Source organism: Phaethon aethereus (assembly GCF_964289735.1).
Source record: "Phaethon aethereus genome assembly, chromosome: 14".
NCBI lineage: Eukaryota > Metazoa > Chordata > Aves > Phaethontiformes > Phaethontidae > Phaethon > Phaethon aethereus.
In genome coordinates this window covers 5514761-5524851 of record NC_138590.1, presented here as the reverse complement: position 1 = coordinate 5524851, position 10091 = coordinate 5514761, and the positions used below count along the sequence as shown (strand labels likewise).

General features: G+C 39.6%; 1 protein-coding gene across 4 annotated transcripts in view; it reads left to right on the top strand.

The window, feature by feature from the left end:
• Nucleotides 1–655: 655 nt before the first annotated feature.
• TENM2 (teneurin transmembrane protein 2) overlaps nt 656–10091 on the top strand; it is a gene marked incomplete at both ends in the record, with an annotated part of 548700 nt that continues 539264 nt past the window's right edge. For all 4 annotated transcript variants that reach the window (XM_082006200.1, XM_082006199.1, XM_082006198.1 and 1 more), the window contains one exon: nt 656–881. In XM_082006200.1, coding sequence (XP_081862326.1) covers nt 656–881 — 226 coding nt within the window. The remainder of the gene's footprint in view (nt 882–10091) is intronic.

Sequence of the window (10091 nt, the reverse complement as noted above, 5' to 3'; positions counted from 1 at the left end):
AATCATAAAAATACAGAGATGTCAAGGCTGGAAAGGACCTCTGGAGATAACTGGTCCAATCTTTTGTTGAGAACAGGGCCTTGGATTGTGTTATCCAGGGGCAATAAAATCAGTTGCTGCTGCTTGTGAATATATTGTTAAAGGATAATGTACGCCTTTGTAACGCATTAGTGCTGAATAGGAATAATCTTCTCCACGCAACTTTCCTGCATGCTTCATTCTTAATTGCAAACCCTCCTGCCGGAAGAACGGAAATAATTAAAGCTGGTTTGAGTTTGCTTTTCTTTGTACTGTTGCATAACAGCAATAAATATTGTTCTGTCAGTTCCATGTTGTTATCAGTGCTCATTCCAAAATCAAAAGATAACAGTGTTTTTGTTTTATCATTGTTTTTTTAAACTCTTCAATGAGATGATAATTTAGACAGAATGCAGTTCTCTTACAGCATCTTACAGCAAAGAGGGTCTTCTCTTTCTTCTCTATCTGTGCCGCATTGTTCTCCAAGGATAAGTCAGGGAAAGTAGAACAAAACAAAATGTAATAGCAACATTGCTCACTGTTTTGTTATCCTTTCTTGGTTTTAGGTGGATATATTTATATATAAACCCAAATATAAGAGTGGCTTTTTTGAAAACGTCCTACCTGACTTGGAATAATGGATGTAAAAGATAGAAGACACCGTTCTCTGACAAGGGGCCGGTGCGGAAAGGAATGTCGCTATACGAGTTCTTCACTAGACAGTGAAGACTGCAGAGTACCGACTCAGAAATCTTACAGCTCAAGTGAGACACTGAAGGCATATGATCATGACACCAGGATGCACTATGGAAATCGAGTTTCTGACCTGGTTCACAGGGAGTCGGATGAGTTTCCAAGACAAGGTATGTTTAAAGTCAGAGGTGGTTTCTTGTACAGTAATCCTCAGTAGACAATCTCTGTTGCTTGTTAAAGTATGCCAGATGCCATTTTACCATTATGTCAACTGTTTTGTGTTCAGTTAGGAAGTTCGTTCTCTTCTCAGATTTCTGATATTGTTGGAGTCCACTATTTGTAAATGAGGCAAACCAGGATCCACTGTTCAAAACATCTGATATACACAAATGCTAGCGACCCTTAACGAGTTGTTGCATTTATTATGGATCTCAGGGTTGACCCATATGCTAACTTTGTATTCTGTTTCCTAGGTTAATTTTAGAAATAATAATGGCATTTTCACCTAAACTTGTCTGTCTTTAACAGAGTACCGTACTGAAAAGATAACCATAAAACACTGTTGTGGTAACACCCCATATGGCCAACATATATTCATTATTAACCAGGTGTCTCAGAATTCCTTTCCTGTTCTTAACTGTTGTGTAATTGAAATGTGGGAATGGGAATGCTGTTTCCTCTGACTTCATTTTGTCACTGCTTACCCTTCACTTCATAAAAACTGGAAGGAGGAAACCCATCTACCTACACTTTTATAAGTGGCTATAATACGTTATCGTAGCATCAAGGTCCTAGAACTAATATTTGAAATAATCTGCCTGTGTGAACCTGGAAGCAAGGTGAAGTAATCTCTTCTTTGATAAAATGTTCCTTGTTTTAAAAACCTGTTATGTCCAATGAATTAATTCATTAACAGTCTAAATGTTTTTAGTTGAAAAAACTGTGGTTATGCCTTTGCACTGTACATACACATAGTTTTACTCTCATTCAGGTGTTTACTTGTCTCAATAAATCATAAGTCTGTATGTCAAAACCATTAGTGAACATTGCTTCATAGGAACAGTATTTAATCACCTGGTTAACTTGACCAAATAGCCTGATTAAATTGTCACTCAGTCAACAATTAGATACGGTTTTTAAAATAAATTACTTGGTTTATTTTCAGTTGAAAAGTCAGATATGGTTTATAGCAAGCAAGATATAGGCAGTTTTGAGGCATAAATGTATAGCCCTTTGTGCCTCTCTCAATGGAGGGTAAATTATCTAGTATTGCTGTAACATCTTTAATTGCTGAAACTCTACTAATGTTATATATGTGCTTGTTAATGGCATATGATAGTTCTCTACTACGCGTTTCTAATATTGTGACTCAGGAAATTCTAAGTTACCACACTTCTCTGTGGAGACCATTCAATGAAAGGTCATTTTTTTTTATACTTGATACCATGTCATGCCCCTTGTTTAAAAGCATTCTGCCAGCAGTCTGTGTCTGTCTTCACCTTTAGATCAAAATATCTGTTAATTAGCATTGCTAATTAAACCCTTGTCTAATCCCTTGTTTCTCTTACATTTGTGTACAGACATTTGGAAGTGTTTGCACTGTGCTTGGTCTATCAAACACACAGTTCTATTTCCCAAGGTAATCCCTGTTCTTGTAGGGTCTTTCTTTGCATATAGGCATTTACTTGGAGATAACGCATCAAACTGCAACTAGATCATATGAGCTACTGGAGCCATTTTCACTGTGTTTTTTTCAGCCTCTGTGTACAGGAATCATCTAAATATTACTTTTTCCTATCTGGATGTTTGATGCTTCAGCTCAGGTGCCTCATTTTAGTTTCCAGGTCATTATTCGTCATTTCACGAGAATGTTCTTTTTCTCTTGATGACTGATTTGACAACTGTTCATTCTCCCCCTGCTCTTAATGTGTTCTTATCTGCCCTCTTTATGAAGAGGAGTGCAAATTGTTGGTAACCAAATTGAAATGCTCAGATTTTTTATTTTTATTTTTTATTATTTTTTCCCCGCTAGTCTGTGTTATGTCTAGGTGAATAAAGTTTATTTTAAAGAGCCAAAGTAAGTTTTATGTAAAGTAGTATGAGCATTAACCCCGTATTTTCCTGCTTTTTTTAAGTTTAGAAAGCAAATTTCTTTAGAAATTAAGTCTGCATGATGATTCTATGTATTTGAAAGCTCAGTGTTTTTCTGATTTTGCAGTTCCTCTACCGACATGAAATTTGAGATAATGTGGCAAGTAGATCTAGATTAAAACTTGGTACATGTTCTCACTTTCTATGTTACTATTATATGGATAAAAACGTGGTTCACATAGTACGAAGTACTGTTCATTACGTCTTATGCATGCAGTTTCCAGCTGTAGACTTCTAGGAATTTATACATGTTAATTTATTCTAAATTTGAGTGGGTGTTTTGATGGGATTAAATTCTGTAGGAAATAAACATGCTTAAAATAAAGTCGTTAGAGGGTTTTTTTTATTCTTTTATTGTAAAAAAAAAACTTGACTTTTTTTTTTTTTTAAGCTATTGTATATCTTTTCCTCAGTATTTGCTCTCTCCTGTTAGTAAAGCTATATGTATTTGACTTACTGAAAAGTATTTGGTTTAACCACACCATTGCAGGTACTCAAAACAGTTGTTCTTAGCTGCTGCCTGATCATATGTTACTCAGTTTTGCAAATCTGTTAAGTGTAAGACCAAGGTGTCTTTTTTTGTTTATGATGGTTCAACAGTGAAGTGCTAATAACAAAAACTATATTCAGAGCTCAGAATTCTGAAACAGATCTTCTTGGTTTGCTTAGTATTTTAATGTCCTTCTGTTCTGACTTGTCTTATTCTTCATGAAAAAGCAGATCTCTGAAGTATAAATACCTCTCTAACCTAGTGTGAATAAAGCATTTGATAGGAAATTTGAACGTTGGTGGAAGTTTAGCTGTGAGAACACAACTTAAAAACTTTGTCATCATTTGCATGTTTTAAAATAAGCTTTTTGTGCTATTCATTGACAAATATGCCTACCAAAGAAAGTTCTTTTTTTTTGTCATGGATGCTACTTTCAGGTGTGGTATTTGGAAGTTTTGGTATAAAGGCATGAAGGATGACACGACTGTATCTTACCTGAAGCACCTTAGTCTGGCATTACTTCTACTGTGCTCTTCCTAAGATGTTTTCCTGTAATTTTTCTAAAGTAATGAAATTTCCCTTTTAAAGTCTGTTTTTAACCTCTCAGTAATAATATTTGTACGAAGTAATTCAGAATAGGTGTAGTATTTTTGTGTCAAGCTTATTTTCCAATAATCTTCAAAACAGGTGTTCAGATTCTTGGCTAAAATGACAGGTCCAATGCATGCTTGAGCTATTACTTTGTCTTAGATTTTCCCTAATATACATAGAAATGTATTTGTAATTCAATACCTGCACTGGGTATTCATTAGTCAATTGATCTGAAAAATACAGTCCTTCAGTGGATCTGAGAGAGCATTCAAACATTACAAGTTTTATTTAAAGTTGAGGAGTCCTTTTTGAAAGCTGTATTTTAAGATTAATAGAAGCTTTTGTACTTTCTGCTAAGATATGTCAAAAGCTTGACAATAGATCTGACACTTCTGAATATTTGGAATATTTTACAATCTTCTGGTAATATGCCAATTTTTCTATATGCCATGTATTTTTCCACCAAAAAGAACCAATTATCAAATTTTATCTTTTTTTTTTTTAAAAAAAAGAAAATACCTTCTTTCTGACTTCATCTGCTGACACAGCATGGTGAAGGTAGATGTCATTTAAGGCAAAAAAATAGGATTTTGGAAAATCTTTCTTTAAAGAAGTTGTTTTGAAAGGCAACTTTTCTTCAAGTCTACTTTGTAACCAAATTGTGCTTAAAAGAATACTCACTGAGTTGTTAAGTGTTTTAAACTGGGTTTCAAAGGGATGATTGCAAACCTTACTATTCCAGAGTTCCTCACTTGGCATTCATAGCTCATGGATTTTGTGTTTCTGCCTGAGACAAATGCCAGGCTTCAGCTGATGCAAAATTTATTAGCCAACAGTTACACTGAATTGACTGCTTTCTCAGTCTCTGCTCAGATCTAGTTTAGCAGTAAATCTCTGCTGTGAAATGTTAGAACAACTAGAGTATATGATTGAAGTTATTAAAAGTAAGTCTGAAAAACACAATCATATTCAACTGGACCCAACACTCTTCTGAAATATTTTGATTTTTTTTTTACCACAGCTGAATTGCTTTGTATATGTCACAGCATCTCTTTTTATGTAGCAACATAATTTCAGTAAAGAACAACAGCCAGTAATGTTCTGTATGTCATCTCAAATTCCATTTTTATTATTTTATACGGGAATGTGTGCTTTTTGTATCCTATTTAATACTATAGGTATGTTAACAGGAGTTAGAAAAAAGTAGTGACAATGATTATAGTAAATCCCTTATAATTTCCCTTAAGATTGTCCAGTATTTTTATTAACATCAAATAGAAAATTAAGTTATCACAGTAGAATTCTCGGAGATGGGCACTTGGGAAGTGTAATGCACTCAGTTTTCTTTCGCTTGAAGCTGTGTTACTATGCCATACTACTCATGATCCCTTGGGCATTTCATACTGCAGCTTTTCTCCATATATATTGAAAGGGTTTCTTGAAGAAAAAAGAAAAGCATCAGTTAAAAAAACAACAAACCAACCCAAAGCAACAGAAACCAGTTTGAATCTACATTTTATTTTTTACAGCCTACTGTAGGACAGCTCTGGTTGCTGAGAAAAACAAATCACAGAATCACTAGATTGGAGACCTTCAAGATCATCAAGTCCAACCATTAATCCAGCGCCACCATTTTCCCTAAACCATGTCCTGAAGTGCCACATCCACACGGTTTTTGAACACTTCCAGAGATGGCGACTCCACCACCTCCCTGGGCAGCCTGTTCCAATGCCTGACCACCCTCTCAGTAAAGAAATTTTTCCTAATATCCAATCTAAACCTCCCCTGGTGCACCTTGAGGCCATTTCCTCTCGTCCTATCACTAGTTACTTGGGAGAAGAGGCCAACTCCCTCGTCGCCACAACCCCCTTTCAGGTAGTTGTAGAGAGCGATAAGGGCTCCCCTCAGCCTCCTCTTCTCCAGACTAAACAACCCCAGTTCCCTCAGCCGCTCCTCATCAGACTTGTGCTCCAGACCCCTCACCAGCTTCGTTGCCCTTCTCTGGACATGCTCCAGCACCTCAGCATCCTACTTATAGTGAGGGGCCCAAAACTGAACACAGGATTCGAGGTGCAGTCTCACCAGTGCCGAGTACAGGGGCACAATCACTTCCCTACTCCTGCTGGCCACACTATTACTGATACAGGCCAGGACGCTGTTGGCCGCCTTGGCCACCTGGGCACACTGCCGGCTCATGTTCAGCCCACTGTCAACCAGCACCCCCAGGTCCCTTTCCGCTGGGTAGCTCTCCAGCCACTCCTCCCCAAGCCTGTAGCATTGCATGGGGTTATTGAGACCCAAGTGCAGGACCCTGCACTTGGCCTTATTAGACCTCATACAGTTGACCTCTGCCCATCGATCCAGCCTGTCCAGATCCCTCTGCAGAGCCCTCCTACCCTCCAGCAGATCAACGCTCCCACCCAACTTGGTGTCATCTGCAAACTTACTGAGGGAGCACTTGATTCCCTCATCCAGATCATCTATAAAGATATTGAACAAGACCAGCCCCAGACCCGAGCCCTGGGGAACACCGCTTGTGACCGGCCGCCAGCCGGATTTAACGCCGTTCACCACAACTCTCTGGGCTCGGCCATCCAGCCAGTTCCTCACCCAGCGAAGAGTAAACCTGTCTAAGCCACGAGCCGCCAGTTTCTCCAGGAGAATGCTGTGGGAGACGCTGTCAAAGGCTTTACTAAAGTCCAGGTAGGCAACATCCACAGGCTTTCCCTCATCCACTAGGCGGGTCACCTGGTCATAGAAGGAGATCAAGTTGGTCAAGCAGGACCTGCCTTTCATGAACCCATGCTGGCTGGGCCTGATCCCTTGGTTGTCCTGCAGGTGCCCTGTGAGCACTCTCAAGACCAACCGCTCCATAATCTTCCCCAGCGCAGAGGTCAGGCTGACAGGCCTGTAGTTCCCAGGATCCTCTTCCGGCCTTTCTTGTAGATGGGCGTCATATTGGCAAGCCTCCAGTCTTCTGGGACCTCCCCTGTTAACCAGGACTGCTGATAAATGATGGAGAGTGACTTGGCAAGCTCCTTTGCCAGCTCTCTCAGCACTGTCGGGTGGATCCCATCAGGCCCCATAGACTTGTGGGTATCCAGGTAGGTTAACATGTCCTTAACTGCTTCCTCCTGGATTATGAGGAGTACATCGTGCTCTCCATCCCCATCTTCAAGCTCAGGGGTCTGAATACCCTGTGGATACCTGGACTGGCTCTTAAAGACTGAGGCAAAGAAGGCATTAAGTACCTCAGCCTTGTCCTCATCCTTGGAGACAATGTTCCCCGCCATATCCAGTAGGGGATGGAGATTCTCCTTGCCTCTCTTTTTGTTGTTAATATATTTGTAAAAACATTTTTTGTTATCCTTTATGACTGTGGCCAGACTGAGCTCTAGCTGGGCTTTTGCCTTTCTAATTTTGTCCCTGCTTGACCTAACGAGATCCTTGTACTCTTTGTGAGTTGCCTGCCCCTTCTTCCAGAGGTGATAAACTCTCCTCTTTTCCCTGAGTCCCAGCAAAATCTCCCTGTTCAGCCAGGCCGGTCGCCTTCCCCGCCAGCTCTTCTTATGGCACATGGGGACCGCCTGCTCCTGCGCCTTTAAGGTTTCCTTCTTGAAGGCTGTCCAGCCTTCCTGGACCCCTTTGTCCTTCAGAACTGTCTCCCAAGGGACTCTCTCAACCAGTGACCTGAACAGGCCAAAGTCTGCCCTCCGGAAGTCCGTGATAGCAGTTTTGCTGACCCCTGTCCTTACTTCCCTCACAACCGAGAATTCTATCATGTCGTGGTCGCTAAGCCCAAGACGGCCTCCGACCACCACATCTCTCACCAGTCCTTCTCTGTTTGTAAACAGCAGGTCCAGTAAGGCACCTCCCCTGGTGGGCTCACTCACCAGCTGTGTCAGGAAGTTATCCTCCACACACTCCAGGAACCTCCCAGATTGTTTCCTCTCTGCCGTGTTATACTTCCAACAGATGTCCGGTAGATTGAAGTTGTTTTCTCTTCTTGTTCTTCTTCACATCATAAATCTGTCGCCAAATAATTTATTGGGACACATTTGAAGAACCACACCGCAGTAAGGACATTTCATGAAGGTGATTAAGCTGGTTCAGATTTAAAGTTACTGTGGTCAGGTGTTCTGTGTTCAGCAACAACTAATGTGCTGCTGTACAGAGGGGATAGTTGCTGTTACAGTTTCTCAGGCTAACTAGACTTTGTCTAGCTGCTTATATTCCCAGTAACACCAAGATGAGATTTTGGTCATGTTGTCATCAAACACAAGTCATACTCAGCTTTTAGGCTCAAATTAGTGTATGCCTTTACTAATTTTTAGTGTATGTTTTACTAATTTTAGTTTTAATATTTCTTACCAGAACTTGTGACCTTTTGAAAATTAAATGTTCTATATATAGATGTGGATTAAAGACATTAAAGAAAACTTTATTGCATTCTGTTTAGAGTGGGAACACATTCTTAATTTTCCTTTGTCGTGTTAGGTTTTGAGTGGCATTCGGCAATATGTTGCTTTTTGGTATATCCATACACTTACATAATCAAACAAAGTCCAAGGTGGAGGCAGGTGGCAGAAGCTTAAGGAGGAAGGCCTTACCGTGGAATCAGATGTAGGGTAGCTTGTGTGGGGAAAAAGGCCTCAAAGCAAATTTCCTGTTACAACCGGTACACACATGTAGCTTGCACTGCTGTTGAATCCAGTTTTACTTTGGCTTTAATGGTTACTGAAGAGACACCATCCCAATGTAAAATAGTTATTAATGTGAGACAACTGCATTCAATTTCTCTTCTCTAGAAAGCACAGCATTAGTGAGAAATAAAAATTCACACCTTATTTAATAAAGCAAAGATGTTGAATAAAAACTTCCTCCCCTACCTTCTCCCTCCCCAAATCATAAGAGTATATGGTTCTTACTGTTAAGTGGTTTAAAAACATGAAAGCACTTTTCATCTGTGCTTTCATCTGTGTTGATATTGTTAATAATGGAACCATGTAGCAGCATTACTAGACTAGCAAATAAAAGTAGAAACATTTATAGCACCCTTCCTGAAATATGCTTTTAGGAAAGGAAAATGTAAGATAGTCTAATCCAAAATGTAGCATGCCTCCTCTCACTTATTCTCCAGCATCAGTTAAGCGGCCTTTTGAGCTGTAATATTAAGGTCTGCTGATAAATAGGAATTAAACTAAAACTTTATGTATATTAAATCTGAGACGCAATACCATAAAATCCGAAGGAAATCTCTTTAGAAGTGGCTTTTCAGGGAAACATCATGGAATAGACTCTCAGTCTTCGGGGTACTTCCAAGTATGTATGCATAAATCATTTTCTCTTGCTCTTTTGTGGGGTTTTTGGGGGGATTTTTTTGTTTCCCTTTCAAGCAGCAAGATCCCTGATTTGTAAATGGTAGCCTAAATCAGTTGTTCTGATAACCTCTTACTTTCCACTTCCCTTTCATTCCCCTTCCAACCTCCTTCCACCCTCCTTTTTCGGCATTTCACCATTTTGTGTCTGCATATGTTGTGACTTAATTTGCTGGCTGTGGCTGATTGTGCAGACCTGCTGGAACTAACCATTGAGAAGTCAGACTGTCTAATGGGGACTCGTTGAACGAAGGTGTAGCTCTAGCTCTCTTACCTATTTGACTAGTTGCGCCAGCTTCTAGATCAGCATCTTGGCCGTTGGGAGTCCTCCGCTGAGAAAGCAGATACTGAACAACAGGAGACTTATTCCAGCCCAGCAATTCGGAGGTGGCCGTTGCAATACAGCATGTTGAAGCATTTAAGATGTCACTGCTGTGGAAAGAATGTAGTCAACTAACAAGCTAAATGCACAACGTAATCAATTAAAGTATTACTGGGAATCTTGTTCTAGGTGAACATAATAAAGACGAAGTTAGAATTTAATAAAATACTGTCTTCTGAAACTTTATCTAGAGAAGCTATGATGCTGACGGAGGACTCCAGTAATAATTAATACGACCAGTGCTGAAAAACTCAGTGCTATTCTAATATTAATACGTATACATAGAATAAACAACAAACAGCTAGACATAATATGTGAATTCTGTATACATGCACAGTTTCTCTCAGGGAATAATTTCTTATTCTTGGCAATTTCTCTCTAGTGATTG